Source organism: Phascolarctos cinereus, unplaced genomic scaffold (assembly GCF_003287225.1).
Source record: "Phascolarctos cinereus isolate Bilbo 61053 unplaced genomic scaffold, phaCin_HiC Scaffold_726;HRSCAF=1367, whole genome shotgun sequence".
Classification (NCBI taxonomy): Eukaryota; Metazoa; Chordata; class Mammalia; order Diprotodontia; family Phascolarctidae; genus Phascolarctos; species Phascolarctos cinereus.
In genome coordinates, this window is record NW_027556098.1 from 320,225,442 (window position 1) to 320,244,732 (window position 19,291).

Genomic DNA, 19,291 nt, shown 5'->3' on the forward strand with positions numbered 1-19,291 from the left:
TGGCATTGATTTATTTGTGTACATGTAATTGTCCCTGACCACTCCCAACCCCCACGGTAAGCTCCTCTGAGGCAGGAAGCATTTCAGTTTTTTCCTGTCTCCAGTGCCTAGCTTACTGCCTTGTATATCAAAGATGTTTAATAAATGTGAATTAAATCCCAACAGTTCTACATGGTCACTTTCTTGTTATCTACTCTACCTACTAAATCCTCCCAGGGTATTTAACCTTCTAAGCTCTGGGGCTCTCATTCCATAACCAAAGCTATCCTAATTGGGGAGTGCATCACTCAAACTAGCTGGTCCTAACTACAATTCATATGTGATCTGGTCATCTTCTTGTCATCCACCCCGTCACTACCAAGAGGAAGAAGTTGTGATGACTGTATAGATACTGCACCTGAATGGAAAGCAAATCAAATAGGACACTTTTAGGACTTAATATTGGAAAGGGAACTTTCAAAGATAACAAAAGCAGAACATCTTCAGATTTTTTTTCCCAGAATACAATCTGGGATTCAGCCAAGCATATAAATTCTCTCCAGAAACATAATGGCAAAGTCTATTACACTATCAACTCCACAGGTTTAGAAATGGAAGGAGGGGGGCCTTAAGTCATCTCCATCCTAACCCTCATTTTAGAGATTTTTTTAAAAAGCCCAGAGATAAATAAAGTTACTCCCTCTAAGCAGAGGGGGATTTAATTCAGGTGCTCTGACTCTAAATCCAGGCCTACTTTAACTGTTTTGTATTTAATTTTAGAAGCCAGAATATGATTTTTCAAGATCTTAAACATTTTAAAAAGTTAAGTCTTAAAGTCTAGTAGGTTATAACTGACTATTCAGTGAATAAATTATATTTTTGTTTGAAATACCAAATAATAAAATTTCACATGAGGCAGCTAAGCAACACAGTGGATAGACAGAATACCTGGCCTAGAGTCATGGAAAACTCATCTTCCTGAGTTCAAATCCAACCTCAGACACTTACTAGCTCTGTCTAGAAAAGTCACTTAACCTTGTTTGCCTCAGTTTCTTCATTTGTAAAATAAGCTGGAGAAGGAAATGGCAAACTACTCCAGTATTTTTGCCAAGAAAACCCAAAATAAGTGTTACAAAGAGCTGAACATGATTGAAAAATGACTAGACCAAAAAAAAAATAGTAAAAATATATTACTATTAAACTAAGCAAAAATATACTCAAAGTAATTTCATGGTCATGCTCTTTAAATGGGATAGGAATCCGTGAAGACAAAAAGAAAAAATAAGGAAACACAAAAGACAACCCATTTAAATCTTTCTAAATTTCATAAGCAAAATTACTAACAAATATATAAAATACTTATAGCAGGAGAATACCTACTGAAGCTCACAAAGAAACTAGATGAATAAAACTAAAAAATACTCTTTAAAATAACAATAACTAGCATGTTATTATCACTTTAAGGAATGCAAAGCACTTTACAAATAATAGCTTATTTTATCCTCACAGGAACCTGGGTGGCAGTTACTATTACTATCCCCATTTTACAGATGAGGAAAATGAGGCACAGTGGTTAAGAGACTTGACCAAGGTCACAGCTAGTAAGTGTCTGAGTCTTCCTGACTCCCGGTCTAACCCTCTATGTGTACTGTGCCTTCTAGCTACTATATATAAATAGACATATAAATACATGCCAGAATAAAATAGGGATTTGAATAAAACAAAGACAGATTTAAACAATGGAATCATTAATTCTTCATGGTTAGCCCATGACAAAATAATAACAATAATTGTACTACCTAAGCTCATTTAATATTCAGGATCATACCAATCAAATTACCAAACCATTACTTTACAGAACTAGAAAAAAAATAATAAAATTCATCTGGAGGAAGATAAGGTCAAGAGTCTCAAATGGAAATAATGAAAAAAGTAGAGAGGGTCCAGATCTCAAATTTTACTATAAAGCAGCATAAGTCAATCAGTGGAACAGATCAGTTACACAGAATAGAGATACAAATGAATGTATAGTATCACAGTGTTCAAAAGCCTAATGTGCCCAACTATCAGAACAAGGATTGTTTGACAAAAGTAATTGGGAAAAATGGAAAGCTGGCTGAAATTAGGTTTAGATCAACACCTGAAACCATATGTCAAGATGAGTTTCAAATTCATATATGACTTAGATATAAAATGTCATACTATAAATCAATCAACAAGCCTGTATTTATTAAGTGCCTACTATGCACTAGGAATTGTGTTAGACATTAAGGATACAAATCTAATGTATGAAATAATCCCTACTCACAAGGAACCTACAATCTAATGGAAGAGAAAATAAGAGTAACAAGGAAGGAAATAACTTGAGTAAGGGAAGAATTCATGACTAAACAAGGTAGAGAGTATCACAGAAGGTAAAATGGAAAAGTTTGATTTGAAAAAATTTTAAAGATTTTATATGGGCCAAATTAATGAAGTTAAAACTATTAGGGAAATAGTAAACTAAGAAAAATATATTTGCAACTAGTTTCTCTATGTCTAAGATGTAAGGATTAAAATATATTAAAAAAAAGAATCATTCCCCAATAGATAACCAGTGCTTATAAACAAGTAGTTCACAAAGGAAGAAATACAAGTCATCAACAATCATAAAAATATTCCAAATCACTGATAATTAGAGAAATGGAAAATAAACAACTCTGAGGCTCCACCTCATACCCAAGAGATTAGTAAAAATGACAAAAAGAGGAAAATGGCAAATGTTGGGGGACAAGAAAGGAGGCTGCAGGAAAACAAGCACATCAATACATTTCTGGTAGAGCTATAAATTAGTCCAGTCATTCTGGAAAGCAATTTGGAAATATGCCTCAAAATCTCTAAAATGTATATATCCTTTGAAACACAGTGATATAAGTACTATGCTTGTACTCCAAAGAGACCAAAAAAAGAGAAAAAGGACCCATACATAGTGGTAAATATCTGGAAATGAAAGGAGGGTCATCAATTAGTCATTAACATTTATTTAACACATACTATATGCCAGGCACTGTGCTATGCGCTGGGGATACAAAGAAAGGCAAAGGATAAGTAGGCCCTGTCCTTGAGATGTTCACAATCTAAAGGGGGAAATAACATGCAAAGAACTATGTACAAACAAGATACACACCAGATAAATGGGAAATAATCAACAGAGGTAAGGAACAAGAATTAAGGGGGACTGAGAAAGGCTTCCCGTAGATGAGATTTTGGCACTTGAAGGAAGTCAAAGAATCCAGGAAGTGGAGAAAAGAATGGAGTATTCCATGCATGAGGGACAGTTAGTGAAAATGCCCATAGTCAGGAGATGAAATATCTTGTAAAGGAATAAGTATGGTTGAAAAATTATGGTATGCAAATAAGGGAAAACTACTGTCACAAAAATGGTAAGAGGGATAAAACCTAAGAAAAATTATATGAATTAATAAATTAATAAATTAATAAATGGAGCCCAGAGAAAAACATGCTATTTTTATTCACCTATGATAATGGTAATGAACTTAAGATGCAGAATGTAACAGTTTCAGACATGACCAATACTCCGGAATGTGCTTGCTTGACTGTATTTTTTATGTTTTTATTTTTCAAGGGCTTTTGTTTTTGTTTTCTCTATGAATTGTCAGCAACGGGGAGATGTGGAAAGGATAGTTTGCAATAGGATAGTTACCATAACGAGGGAGGAAATTTAGAAAGAAAGCTACTGAATTAATTTTTTAAATTGTATAGAAAAAAACAGATGGAAGATCAGTAGGAAACATAAACCAAACAGGTCAGCTTTGAAAATAACACTGAAATTCTTGCAAACTTAAAGTATACAGATACATGGCTGCATATACAATCTTCTTTTCTTGTCTTGCTTTGTATATGGAAACGGTCATCTTATTTGGTGCATGTTAAGTTCAAAATTTTTAAATCATAAGGCAAAAAAAATTTCATAACATTAACAGCTAGCATTTATATAGGCAGCTAGGTGACAAAAGAAAATAAGAATACTGGACTTGCAGCTAAGAAGATTTAAATTCAAATCCAGTTTTATAAAAGTTACTTAATTTTTCCACCTCAGTTTCTTCACTTGTGAAATGCTTTGCTAACCTTAAAATGCCATAAATGTTAGTTGTGATTATTTTTTTTAATTATGGTGCTTAACAGTTGAGACCTCTGATCAATACAATGACAAAATACCAAAACAAAAGAATGCTGATGAAATGTCATTCAATTCCTGACAGAGAGATGATGAATTTAAAATACAGAAAGAGGTACACATTTTCAGACACTATGGGAATTTGTTTTGCCAGATTATACATATGTATATTAAGGGGTTGGTTTTCAGGTTGTTTTTTTCTTTTTTCCTTCACTGGGAGAGAGGTTTAGGGGAGAGGGGAACAAGGATGGCAGGAGTGAAAAAATTTAAAAAAAAATCAAAAGAAAAAAATTCTTAAAAGACCAAGGCTGTGATTTTTTAAAAAAATTAACATACTGGGTGCTAAGAATAATAAAAAGTAGTACAATTTTTTTTAAAAGGTCACCAGACAGAGTGATGATCAAGAAGACTATAAACTTCTCCATCCAGTCCAGGAGCTCCAACCAACAGCCTGAAGTCTACAGGCTACTCTCAGCTGGAAATAAACTGTAAGAAGCTGGAAGCCAGCACCAGCACCTGTAACTGAAGTCTGAAACCAGCAGGATCTCTACACTGGCCTGTTGGAGCAGTGGCAAGGGACAGACCCAGCCTCCATAAATAGGGGAGGGCAGTGTATGCCTTAGCATCTTCAGTGCTGAAGCATGAAGAATGGATGCATGTACTTGGAACCTTGAAGTAGGCCCAACAACCTAATCTCCCACATCATATTCAAGCCTTTTAGCGGCATAGCAGAGGACAGAACAAACTCCCAGTTAAGGATTATGCAAAAAGGACAGGCCACCAACAGGAAAGGCGGTAGAAGCCAGGAATTGTAGTAGAAGACTGGGTCATCTAGAAGGCTAGATCTGAGCTAATACACCCAGAATTACAGCAGCAGCTAATCTACAGAGAGAACAAGACCAAACAAGGGCTTTAAGGATGAATTAGAAAATGGAGGGTACAGATATGAGCAAACAAGAAAATACCATATACAATGAAGAAACAGTATGGGTTAAAAGAAATCTAAGGGGTTCATGTGAAAGAGAGTAATTCCACAAGTAAAGCACATAAAGAATGGTGTGGCCACAAGGACATTAAAAGTGACTGGAAGAAATGAAGCAAGAGATACATAATGAAAATTAGAGCTATAAGGAAAAAAAAATTAGATTAGTACTACCACCACCACCGGTATTTATATAGCACTTTATGGTTTGCAAAATACATTATGTTATTTCATTTGATTGTCAAAACAACCCTATGAAATATGTTATTATCTCCCTCATTTTACACACAAGGAAACAGAAGCTAAAAAGGTTTAAGCGTTTTGATTAGGGTCACTTAATAAGTAAGGTCTGAGACAGAATTTCCAGCTCAGGTCTTCATAAATCCCAGTCTGGCTGCCTCTAGTAAAAGGTGAAAAATCTTAACCAAATAATGGATTTTCTGAGAAACAATCAAGGAAACAAAAGCCAACGATTCTATGAGAAAACATGAAATATTAGAATAAAATCCAAAGACTAAAACAATGTAAGAATATATAAATAAATTCTCTACTATAAAAAACAAATAACTACAGAGAAAAAAAAAGGTTAGAGAGGTACTTTAAGAATCAGACTCCATTAAAACAAAGACAACCCTCCTCCCCTAAAAACTATTAGGATACTTATTTCAATGAATCATAAGAAAGCTGTCCAGATCTATCAGAACCAGAGGACAAATGTAAAAATAGAAAGAATCCACTGGTCACCTCCAGAAAGAGACTTCAAATTGAAAACACCAAGAAATATACCCCAAATCCAGATTCTCCTGGTCAAAGAAAAAAATATTGCGAACAACCAAAAAGAAAGAGCTCAGTTACCAAGGAACATAGTCAGAAACACAGGACTATACTATAACTACTATAAATGAAAGAATATATTGGAATATGACAGTCCAAAAGACAAGTTAAAGGCTTACAACCAAGAATAAGGCGCCTCTACAAAACTGATACTAAATGGGGGGGGAGTGGAGGGGAGAGGAACTCGTGGCAGAAATGGGCCTTTAATGGAATAGACGACTTTCAAGCATTACTGTTGGAAAGACCAGAGCTGAGTAGAATCATTGAAACTCAAACACAGGGAATCAAAGAGAAACTTAGAAAAATATAAAACAAAAAGGAAAAACACAATACTAGAACAAGCTAAATATTCACCAAATACTTATATTCTAATAAGAGAATAGATGTCTCTCCAGAATCCCATTACTTTCACCAAGAGTTTAATATGTGAGTTAAGAAAGGCAAACTCAGAACTTAAGTGTGGTAATGTTCTGTTTTGTTGATTTAAACAGAGGAAAGAAAAGGAACAGACAAATGAAAAAAGGAAATATGTGTACAAACTTTAATACTCATTAAAGTACACAAGGAGAGTATATATATGTATAGAGAAGGAGGAAAGAATGAGGGAAATAGGTAGAATATAAACACTCTTACCTGAAGGAGGGTTGAACATAAGACTTTCATATAAAAATATATTAAAATCTAAAGGAAATCAGGGAGGTCCTGTTTATTTATAAGGGAGGTTAAAATCAGGGTGGAATAGTCACAAGAAAAACAAACTTCAACTTTAGAGGGTGGATCAGGAAGGAGAGGTTAAAAAAGAACATAAGAACCAGTGACAGAGGTCTGAACTAGGAGGGTCAAGGGCAGAACACTTCAATTATAGACTAATAATGCTAAACACATTCCTTATCTTTCTCTGCCTCCTTTCTAAAGACAGAAGCAGAGATGAAAAGTATCAAAGGATGTGAGGGGGAAATTAATATTAATTATTAATTGATATTTTTTAAAAGTATATTGTTAACAAAACCCAGAAGGAAAAAATAGGAAAAGAAATTACATTCAACATAAACATAGATCATATAAAACATATGGAAGTCTACCTACCAAGACACATATAGGAATTATAAGAATCCAACTAAAAATACTCTTTATAAAAATAATGACAGACTTAAATAACTGGAGAGATATTAATTGTTCATTATTGGGCCATACCAATAAAATAAATATTACAATGCTTCCTAAGTTAAGCTACAAGTGTAGCACCCGTATCAAACTACTAAAGGGCTATTACTTTAAAGAATTAAACAAAATTCTAACAATTCATCTAGAGAAAGGAAACATCAACAATTGAAAGGGAAGTAAGGAAAAAAAGTGGGAAAGGAGTCTAGTAGTACCAGATCTTGAACTATTTTATAAAGCAGTAATCATCAATAACTATTTGGCACTAGTTAAAACAAACAAACAAACAAACAAACAAACAGAAAAATTGATCAGTGGAACAGATAAGATACTCAAGACCCAGGAGAAAATGAACAAAGTAGCACAGCCTTTAATAAATTCAACATCAACTACTGGACTCCTATTTGACAAGAAATTCTAGGAAATTTGGCAGAAATTAAGGTTAGGCCAACATCCTATATAACACATTGAGCTCAAAATGAATACATAACCTAAATATTGGAAGTCACACTATTTTTATTGAAAACTAACAAAAAACCAAGTAAGACCTATAGAAACCTTGGGCAGGTAGGTGGTGCAGTAGAGAGAGGGCTGGACCACCTCTCATGACTGAGTTCAAATCAGGCCTCAGACACTTACTAGCTGTTATGACCATGGGCAAGTCACTTAACTGTTTATCGCTCAGTTCCTCACCTGTAAAATGAGCTGCAGAAAGAAATGGCAAACCACCCTTTGCCAAGAAAACCCCAAAATGGGGTAATGAAGAGTTGGAATGACTGAAACAACTGAACATCAAAGGGCAGATATCAAGACATCATTGTTCAATCAGAAACATGTAAGTGGCATGTTGTAGGAGAAAATAGCATATACACACACACACATCTGAATATACCATATATGTATACAGAAATAGATATATTATACCTATAAAGCCAAAACCTATCAAATAATGGGAAATGCTATACTTTCGATAATGCTTTTTATTTTAAAATGATAACTTTGATCAGATAAGAAATGTAAAAGGAGAGAGAGACTAGGGAACAGAGAAACAAAAAAAGGGGACAGAACAGTCTTCACTTATGGACAAGGTCAGGTAGGAATGGAAGAACAATTTATTTCTGCAAGTGTAACACTTTGAGAACCACTTCCCAAACCACTGAACCACTTCCCAAACCACTGAAATCACAAAGTGTTACATGGGGATCTCTGAGGCTCCCCAAGATCCTCTCAGGAGAGCTGTCAGGTCAAAACTTTCTTCATAATAATACTAAGATGTCTGAATCTCTAAAATGATAAATGTGTATCTAACCTACATGGACCAAAGCTGTTTGAGGTCCTCAATAAATTTTAAGGATGTGAAGGGGGGGGGGTGTTACGAGACCAAAAAGTTTGAAAAGTGCAGTTTGAGGGAATTCCTGATGATGGCCAGTGAAGAAAGTCAGATGGGAATGTGAAGCATGAGAGCTGGCCAAATGAATCTGTGCTTACCTATCAGCACAGCTTAGATACAAAGCAGATCTAAACTGTTAAGCACCTCAGGACAGGGTCTCTAGAGGCAAGTGGTCTAGGGCAGAGGGGTCCAACGAGAGAGAGAGAGAGAGAGAGAGAGAGAAGAGAGAGAGAGAGAGAGAGAGACAGAGAGAGAGACAGAGAGAGACAGAGAGAGACAGAGACAGACAGACAGACTCAAAACAGACTGAAATATCATTGGAAAATGTTTAACAAAATTGTTAAAAATATAATACAATATAGATGTTGTTAATGTGTGGTTTTCCAAGTTAATATGCGACCAGCAGGGATCTTTTATATTTTGAGTTTTACCTCACTGACCTAGAGGCAGCAGCCAACAGCAGAGCAAATGGCAGGAAGACAGGTGGGATGGATGAGCAGGACTACTACTATACACACAATTTTGACTGGGCCAAGAAATGAACTTCATAATGTATTTCTCAGATACTTATTTATAAACTTCCAAAGTACCCACCTCTGCCTTCCTCTTTTAAAACTTCATCCTTCTAGCTACGTGACTCTGGGCAAGTCACTTAACCCTACTTCGTCACCAAAAACAAACAACAACAAAAAAACCAAAAAGAAAAAACCCTTTATTCCTCTTGGGCACTCTCCAAATATGTCATGTCAACATTCTTCTCCTATACATGTCAACCTCTATATCTTCATCTTCCTATCATCTCCACACCCTTCTTCACAATCTCCACATCCTTCTTTCCACCAATTCTATATTCCAACCAGACACCAACACCTTTCCATTCTGTCCCCTTCTATTTCACTTTCTCCCTGCATCTCAATTTTTTCTCCTCCCCAATCACCCTTTATTCCCATTTTTCTGGGTTTACTCTATTCTCTTTCTTGAATCACTGTACATCTCAAGGCCTCCAAAGCTCTATCCTTTAAACTCTCATCAGCTTCCATGAGTTCAATTATCTTATATATGAAGAGGCCTCCCACATTTGTAATATCCAGCCCTAATCCTTCTCTTGAGCTCCAATCCCAGGGTCCTGCCAGCTGGGCATCTTAACCAAAGTGCTGTGAAAAGAGTAAAGAATTTGGAGTCAGAGGATTTGAGTTCAAATCCTAGCTCTGTCACTATCTATGTGGTCTTGGATAACTCACAATCTCCATAGGCCTCACTTTCCATATCCCTTCCATCTCTAATCTATGACTCTTTGGCAGATGTTACCTCAAACCCAACATGTCCAAAGCAGAATCCATTACACCTCTACAACTACCCCTTCTCCAAACTTGCCTACTTACATTAAGGGCTTGACTATCCTTTTATCAGCTCAGGTTTACAACCTTGGCATCATCCTTGACACTTCTCTCTCCAATACCCCCTACATCCAAACACAGGCCAAGTCTTGTCAATTATACTTCCAAAACACAGCTCACCTCTTTTCCCTTCCCTCTATACACACAGACATCAGACATTATCCTAATTTGGGATGTCAATACCTCTCACCTGGATTACTACAACAACTTCCTAATTCATCTTCCTACTTTCGATCAGTCAATCAAATCAATCAATAAGCACCTACTATGTACCAATAACTGTACCAAGTGTTAGGGACACAGAGAACAAAACAAAATAGTCCCTGACCTCAAGAAGTTTATATTTCATAGGGGGAGGCAACATGTACACACATAAATACATACAAAATAAATACCAGATAATTTGGGGAGGGTAGTACCGGGGGTTATGGAGGTCAGTAAAGGCTTCATGTAAAAAGTGGCATTGCAGCTGAGTAGATCCTACAATGCAGACATGAGAGAATACATTCCAGACACTGAAGCGAGCTTGTTCAAAATGAAAGACAGCAGATAGAATGTTATGTGTAAAAAACAAGAAGGCTATTTTTAATGTACTAAAGATGGTACAACAGTATAAGGTCTAATGAGCCTACAAAGGTAGACTGGTAACAAGTTGTAAAGGCCTTTAAATGCCAGACAGGAGTTTATATTTCATCCTAGAGGTAAGAGGAAGTCACTGGAGTTGCCAGGTCAGACTTGGGCTTCAGAAAGATCATTATAGTAATTAATTAGAGGATGGAAAGGAAAGAGGCTAGACACAAGGAAGATCAATTGGGAAACTACTGCAATTGTCCGGGAGAGAACTGATAAAGACTTGAACTAAAAACACCAGCTATGGGAGTGGAGAGAAGGGGACAGTTGTAAAAAAGAGAATCAACAAACTTCCCCTCTCCCACTGATCCTCCCCACAGCTACCAAAATAATCTTCCTAATTTGGTTCAGGGATCTGACTTCATTCCCCGCTAAAAAAAAAACTCTTCAGTGGCTCCCTACTGCCTTTAAGATCAAATAGCACTTCAGGCTTAGTACTGAAAGCCCTTCGTAATTTAAGACTCCTTTCCCAGTACCCCCACTTGCCACATTCTATATTCTAATCAAACAATCTACATGCTGTGCCCAGAACTCAATATTCCTTCTCATAGCTCTGCCTTCCCACAGGCTATCATTCATAGTTGGCAAGCAGCCCCTCATCTCTCTCTCTTAAAATCTTTAGCTTTGTAAAAAGCTTAATTCAGGTGCCATCTCCTACTCAAAACATTTTCTGATACCTCTAGTTAGTAAATGCTCTCTCTCTCTCTCTCCACAAACTATACTGTACTTTTTTACCCTCTTATGTGCTATTACTCAGTCCAAGATCCCCAGAAACTTAAATGTTAAGGGAAGGAACTTTTTTAATCTTCCTATCCCCAGACAGACCAAATGAGATAAGATATCTGTAGAGTGCTTAGCACAGCGCCTGATGCACAGTGGGTACTTCACAAACATTTATGCCCTGACCCCCCACTTCCAAGTGCCTTTTTACACAAAAAGCATTTAATAAATGTTTGCTGAAATGCACAGCCATTGAACAGAGGATTACTTTCACACAGTGACAAAACCAATCGTTCACAACAAAGCAAGAACAACAAGGCAGAAGAATTTCTGTGGCTGCCCTTAAGTACTCAAATGTTAGTGAAGTTTTAGGACACACTGGTGAAAAATACCAGCCGTTGCACATACTCAATTTAATGAAATGTGGAGCATTCTGAAGGCAAGAGGCAATAAATAAAATAAAACAAAATTTTAAAAATCACAAAAGCTGGTTATTTGTATATTCACTTTATTTCAATAATCTTTGATTATTATAAAACTCTAAACAAAAGTCTATGACTGATTACCAATTAATACCTGAAACATACTATTAATCATGTCATCTTCACTAGCAACACCATGTCTCATTCACAGAATAGGGAACCTGGCAAAGCAGCAAATATTTTACATAGTCGTGTGTAAAATTAGATCTCTTGTGCAAGCTATCACTATACTAATATTTTCATTCACAGGGGACTCTAAGTACTTAATTAGCATTTATACTGGCTCTAAACCTATTTGCAAACACAACAGAAATGAACATTTGACATTTAACTTCCCAAACGCTGGACTACTAAATGTCCACTATCCGAGGTTTTTATTTCTAACCCAGATTAAAAATTTAGTTTAAAAATACAGTATTACATTATTTCTCCTTGTTGAAGTGGAACAGAAAAAAATCTGCTTGAGATATGGAAAAAAAAGTTATTCTAAAGTTATTCTCAGATGTCAGATGGAAATATGAACTTAAGTAAAAACTTAATGAAAGTTCATAATCTTATAAGGATTAAAATTTAAAACAAATTTGAGAAGAAAAAAACGGATTTTATCAATAGAAGCTATTGCACTGAAATACTTCCCCGCTAAATTATTTTTCTTTATTAATTCAAGTGGGCTAATGTGGCATGATTCAAAATTTTATATTTTGGAGTGTAATTTTTTTTATAACATTCAATTGACCTTAGTTAAATTTGTTTGTATTTCACAGTTGTAAAAGGTGGTCTAGGTCTGGCAAAGATAAGAATCTTGCACCAAGATCTTGTCCCGGATACTCCCTGAAGTGGATACCATAATGTTAAAATTACAGTCAAACTACAGGTAAGCACACATTCTAAAATTCAGAATAAAATAAGAAAAAGTCTTCTAAAAGGAAGAATTAGATAGCTTTTTAACTGTTAAATAATTATGCATCAACTACTTGAACCTAATACCATGACCAAATGTAAATTTGAGTTTTATATTCATATTCAATTAGAGAAAAAAAGTTAGTACTCTGGTCAGTACCCAGAGAGCATGGAGATGAGAAGTTGACAATAGTCATTCTACTCTAAACTAGTGGGTGGATCAGAACTTGACACTAAAAAAATAAACTTTCACATTTCAAAGACGGTGGAAATTGATCATTTCTAAGGAGAGGAATCAGCACCTGCTAGTCTTGCTGGTACTGTACCTGAAGGTATGTACCGTATAACTGCTTGTCTAGAGCTTTCAGAAGGCAAGAGAAAATGAACAACAGTTGGAAAAACTGACAGACTAGAAGCAAACTGTAAAATAAACTATATTTACAAACATGATAAATGCAATACTATATTGTAATAATAAATACAAATGCAATACTACATTGTAAAAATAAAATACAAAATAAAAAGGTCAAACCCTTTTACCATTTGTATCATTTAAAAATAACATAAAATAAAGTATAACAAGTGCACATTACATCTGTTTATATCTGATAGATAAGCTATATCTTATATCTATAAGCAGTATGGCACAAACCAGCCTCAGAATCCCAAAATCCTTGGTTCACAGTCCCACCCCGAAGAAGTACTAACCACATGACTACAGACAGGTCACTTAGCTGCTTTTTAGTGGGTGCCCCTGGTAACTAAGATAATAAAGTATAGATGAGTTGCCTTACTAAGGTGGAAGGAATTTCCATACCAGGAATTCCCTGTACAGATGAAATCCCAGCTTAGAACCAAAAAAAGGACATAAGTATATATTACCATAAATATATGTTATATTGGTTTATAGCTGATATTTAAGAGTACATTCCAAATGAAACGTTATAAGTTGGTCCACTCATTTGTAGAAATTCTACAAAACAACAAAACATTTGTTTGGAATTCAAGCTATAAATTACTTATTTCATGTAATAGTCAACACTACATAAATTTCAAAAGAACCTGGACAGTCCAATGGAATTCATGGTAAAAGCATCTGACCTACTGTATAAACAGAAAACCAAAACTAATTTAGAATAACACGCCATTTTAAAAACTGTATATACTAAGATTTTGTCCACTTCACACAATAGAGAAATGTGGCCATTTTCTTGATAATTCAAACTGATACTTTGCCTATGGTATGTGAATCATTAAAAAGTAAAAAATATATTTTCAGCTCAAATTATTCAAGACAACTGTCTCAATTTTCAACTTCGAATGTGCAAATATAGTTTACCATTGATCTCTTTAATAAAGACAATACAGAACCTATTAAAACACAGTATTTTCACACACTTTCAATGAATTATATCAAGAAGTTGATCAGCAGCTATCACTTTGCAAGATTCATTTTTCAACTACATGGCCTATCGCTCCATTCAGCAAGATGCTGCCAGTCAGAAAATGAGTTAGAGGAGGTACTTATTACAATGAAGTAGTGAGCTTTCTCACTAACAGGTCCTGGTCAAGTTTTTGAAATATATAATTTAAAATACGGATGAGGAAAATGACTGTTTCATTAATAGGAATATTTTAACAGAGGGCTTTAATTTCCTTCCATTCCACCTTCTGCAATAGAGTAACATGCCAGAAACTTCCTATGCTTTTTTCTTCCTCAAACTTTAAGCCTATAAGAAGAGAACCCTTTCCTTTCCCTCTATCCCTAACTTCCACTTCTTTCTTCAAAGGCCAAAAAGTATATTCACTAGCTGTCAAGTGAAATATGCTCTCACTTCAGCATGCCAAGGTGGTCTGTCACAATAGAAAATCAGAAGCCAGCGTAAGCATCTGAAGGCAAACTTCATTTATGGCAACAAACAGTTCCAATGATGTTAATAAGTACCTTTCCTTTAGGTGCAAAAAAAGCATCTAAAAAGTATCATCACACAATACTCACCAGTAAGAGAGATCATATTATCTAACAGTCAACTCCAATTAAGTACAAAAGGAAATTAATACATTTACCTCCTGCAATCAGGCCATTAATGCAAAATACTGATGGTCCAATTTCAATGAAAAAATGAGTTCTGAACATGCATTAAAAGCCAACTTTAAAGGTATGTTACAGGAATCCTAGTATGTTACAGCAGAAGTACAAAATTTAACAGGCTGGAAAATAAAACAGACCAAGTTTAATGTTTTCAAAAGAAGCAACTACACAATGACTAGCTTAGGCAGCACAGCCTAGTGAAAGAGAGCTGAACTCCGAGTCAGAAAAAATCTGAGTTTTAAAATGCCACTTCAACTACTTACTAACTTTATGACCCTTCATTTATCTCTGAGCAAAGGCTCCTCATTTGTAGAATAAGGATAATAATACACTACAAATCTCAGAGGACCTGTGGAGAAAAGTGCTTTGCAAACCTGAAAGCACTATATATATTCAAACTATATATAAACAAATTAGCTGTTCAAAAGCAGCTTTTAAAAATATCAAAAAATAAAAAATATCAAGTACTTTTTGCTACTAAATATCTTCAATAACTTCCACAGATACACATTTCTTGTTGTAATTCTTATATGATTTGTTATTATCTACTTCTTTTTGCTCTGACTTTTGAAATAAAGCTATAACACTATTATAAAAGAAGATGGTACATAAAATCCCTTCTAGTTCTATAATCCTAAGAAAAAGATTTAATAGGCTTTGGTACAGTTTCTATGAAAACAGAACATCCAAGCTGAGGACATCATTCCAAAGTCCAACACTGTAAATGGAAGGACCTATCACAGAATGTTTAAACTGTTACTATTCACATAAAACTATGGTCCCATTCAAAGGATGTGGACCTCTACTGATGCACTGGTAATTCAAAGAATGTATTAAACAGGCATCAAAAGACAAATTTAATCATGCCAGGAAGAGTCAGAGTTTTTAAACCAGATTCACAAAATTTTCCATAACAATTGCTTAAAATATGTCTTCATATTGCTCTTGGGTCTATTGATCAGTAGGCATTTCAGTATTATACCCCAACACAAAGCTTTTATCCAAATTTAAAATAGCTTAAAATTGTGCCCATGATCAAATGTATTCACCCTATAAGTAAAAATATAAACTACTACAGCCATAAGCTCTGTTCACTGGCCAAGTGCCTTATAACATTAACAATAAACTAATTTATAAGTCTTTAAAACTTGCATTGATTTCCTCAAACAGTCCTGTGAGATAGCAGCTATTCTTACCAGACATTCCCTTGTGGAAAAAACTACTACCATTATCCCCTTTAACAATAACAAAAAGGTAACGGCTCCAGATCACCTTAATGGTGTGGGCAAAGCCAGATGATTCTTAGTCCCTAGATTTCCCATCTTCTACTTAGCAGCTGGTCTACCCCCTAAAGTTAAGAAATTTTTATCTTTGGGGAGATGGAAGGGAACGCTTGCAGAAATTCTTACACCAATGATGTCGCGCAATTAAGTCGGATACTTAAGAAAACTAACTAGGGCACTAAAAGGTTAAAAGGCTTGTCCAGGTAGGTTCACACAATCATTATGTGTCAGAATGAGGTCTTGAATCTTCCTGACTCTAAAGATAGTCCTCTATCCATTAATTCAGGCTGCCCTTAATATTATAGGATAACGTTATACACTAAGTTAACTCTTAACATTATTATCTTTTCTCTGGCATTAGGATAAACTGATCACCTGTGAAAAAAAGAATAGCTCAGGCTAAACTGCGAAAGAAGGGAGTGTATAGGAAGACAAACTTTCATATCCTGCAAACTTCCCTAGAAGCTGTGTTTGCCCTCGAACTTGGGCTAGGTTAATTCCAAGAGTAATTTACACCCCAAATTTCTAACCCAAAGAGGAACACTCATGCCACCACTTCTCTACACATCCTAAAAACAACACAGCATATAGCACAGTCCTCCAGCCTGAACCAGGTTTTTCTGCACATAGCAGTCTTGCTAAAAGCACAAAAAGGATGTACTCCCCAAAAAGCTTTTTATAATTAAATCCACCAATCGTATTTTTAAATGCAGTTTGAACTTGCTATTTAAAGGACTTCTCTAGTGAATACCTGAGTAATATTAGCAATCATTACCCTGATTTATTTTTTTTAAGTTAGACTTCCATATGTCTGGTTTTCTTTAGTCCTACGGTTACCTAATTTAAGACAAATCATTTGAAAATTGTGTCCTCTGAAACCCAATAAAGTTCCTTGCTAAAGTGTCAATCAACAAAAACAAAAAGGCAGCCTTTGAGGAGAAGAAACGTGCCCTAGAAATGTTAAATACAGTCTGGCCAGAAGCGTGAGGGTTAGAGCAGCAGGCGCACCGGGGGGGATGCTCCAGCGAAAGCAGCAGCAGGAAGTTTCAATGGGGCCGGGCCGAGCATGCGCCATGCACTCGCGCGGTGGCCTTATGTGGAAGGAGCACCACTTGCGAACACCAATAATAGACCAGCAGCCCCAGAGAGAAACATGAGCAACAAGCACCTTCTTCTGCTCGGTCCCCCCCCCACCTCTTTTCTCCGAGCCCCTCCTCCCACCACCGCTCCCCCTACACACACACTCACACTCACATACACTCACACTCACACCCCGCAAAAATGAGGGAAAGAGGACAGCGACTCCTTTCTCTTCCCTCCATCCCTGCAGCCAGAGGTGAAAAAGGAGGGAAGAACTGCGAAAGTGGAGAAATACACCAATGCATCTGGGGGGGAGGGGAAGGCACCCTTTTGCCTCCCGGGAGGGGGCTCCAGGGAGAGCCGGATGGAGCAAAAACCTAGGCTCCATTCTCACAGGAGATGGCGGTGGGGGGTTCTGAAGGAAGGGTCTTGAAGGGCGTCCCCACTCGGAGCAAAGAGCCTTGGAAGAATAAAGCGGGGGGAAGGAGGGAATGGAGGAGGAGGAGGAGGTGGAGGAGGAAACACTTTCCAGGGGGAGTGCGCACATGGGGAGGTGGACTGCAGGAGCTCCACGACCCCCAGTCCCTGGACTCAGGAGCACGCATAGAGGTGGGGGTATGGGGAGGGGGCGTCCCGAAGAGGGGCTGGGCCCGGCCTCCCCGGGGTGCAAGGAGGGGGGGCGTAGAAAGCGCAGGGAGGGCCGGAACCTGCGCTCCCCAGCCCGGGAGGGAGCGGGGGTGGAAAGACCGCCCAGGAGAACAGCACACAATACCTGCCCCCCCGGCCCCAATTACTACAGCTCCCCCGCCCCAATCGCTGCCCGCCCCCCAACCCACGCGGGGGGGGGGTGCTCGCCCCGCCCCCTCTCCCGGGGCCCAGGAGGGGAGGGAGCGGCCCGGGGCTGGGCCAAGCAGGCATTTGTTTCCCCAAGGCCAGAGGTGGAAAAGGGAACCCAGGCCTGTTCCCGCCGCGGGGCCGCTTTGCTCGCCCGCCTGCTCGCCCGCCCCGCTTACCCTCGCTGTCGCCGGCGTCGGGCGTGGGCGCCTGCAGCACCCGCTCCAGCTCTGGGAAGGGCAACTCGGGCAGGTCGAGCAGCGGCCCATAGCGCTCCAGGAAGGAGCAGACCACGGCGAAGTTGGGGCACGAACCGGGGCAGCCCGGAGGAGCCGTCGCCGCCGCCGCCGCCATCTTGGACTGGAGGATGGAGGAGGAGGAGTAGAGAGAGATGGAGGGGGGAGGCCGGCGGCGAGGCGAAGCGGGGTGGACGGCAGGGGGCGCTGGAGAGCCGGGCTCCCCGCCGCGGAGGGGAGGGGGGCGAGGTCGCCGCGATCCCACAATACCACAGCCGCGGGGAGCAGTCGAGACCCGGGCCCTCTGAGGGCAGAGGAGCCACCTCTTCCCTTCGCCCCCCTCCTTCCCCTCTCCTCCCTCCCGCTCGGAGCTCGAGTTGCCAGTCACCGATTCATGTGACAGCGGGAATGAAAACAAGGTGAGCGCGCGGCGGAGGCGGGGCCGGGAGCCCAGCGGATGGAGGCGGGGCTTCGGAGAGGGCGGGGAGGGGAGAAGAGGTTTCGAGGCCAATGAGCTCAGCCGCAGGCGGGGCCTCGAGGTCCGGAGGTTGGCGGCGGGCGATGAATGGTGGAGAGGACCGTGCTGGGCGGGAACGAGCGTGAGCGCTGGGGCTGGGCTGGAGTGAGCTTTCCGCGTCCGAGAGCCGCGGAACCCCGCAGCGAGGGGGAAAACACGGAGCCGGACTTTTGACCCGAGGCTCCGGGGCCGAGCTGACGCAGACGCGCAGGGTGAGTCTGGGGGGTCGCCGCGATCCTAGGTTCCCAGGAGGTCGGAGTGGGAGGAAAGGAAGAGCTGACCTCTGATGGGGACGGGGCCCCACTGGTTTGCGGGGAGACCTCAGTCCTCACGCCCCCTCTTCAGAAGGGGCCTATGGTTTATTTACTGGCCTGTGCCCCTCCCACGAGGTATCACTCCCCCCCCACCCCTACGCAGGGCTGCCCCCCAGGACCCTTCCTCACGCAGGGGCCTCCCCCTCCCCAAGGGGGGGGTGACACGTAGGCCTGCTGCCCCACGGGCTTCCACACGCCCCCTCCCTCCCTGAGCCCTAGGAGTGTGAGTTGTTGTAGCTACTTCTGAGACACCCACCCAAGCCCACCCACGCCCCAGGGCTGA

The 19,291-nt window shown here is 39.1% G+C and overlaps 2 protein-coding genes across 4 annotated transcripts in view; one reads left to right on the forward strand and one right to left on the reverse strand.

Annotated features, from left to right (window-relative positions):
• The window catches only part of RSF1 (remodeling and spacing factor 1), a 129,099-nt gene that overhangs the window by 107,173 nt on the left and 2,635 nt on the right, over positions 1-19,291 (reverse strand). The window contains exon 2 of the mRNA XM_020989501.2: positions 18,121-18,931. Coding sequence (XP_020845160.2) covers positions 18,121-18,931 — 811 coding nt within the window. The remainder of the gene's footprint in view (positions 1-18,120; positions 18,932-19,291) is intronic.
• AAMDC (adipogenesis associated Mth938 domain containing) overlaps positions 18,509-19,291 on the forward strand; it is a 37,731-nt gene continuing 36,948 nt past the window's right edge. The window contains exon 1 of one of the 3 annotated variants that reach the window (XM_020989506.1): positions 18,509-18,596. The gene's annotated coding sequence lies outside the window, so the exon portion shown is untranslated. Of the gene's footprint in view, positions 18,597-18,817; positions 18,907-19,291 lie in introns of those variants that run through there. The other 2 variants (XM_020989503.2, XM_020989504.2) reach the window with 2 other exon arrangements.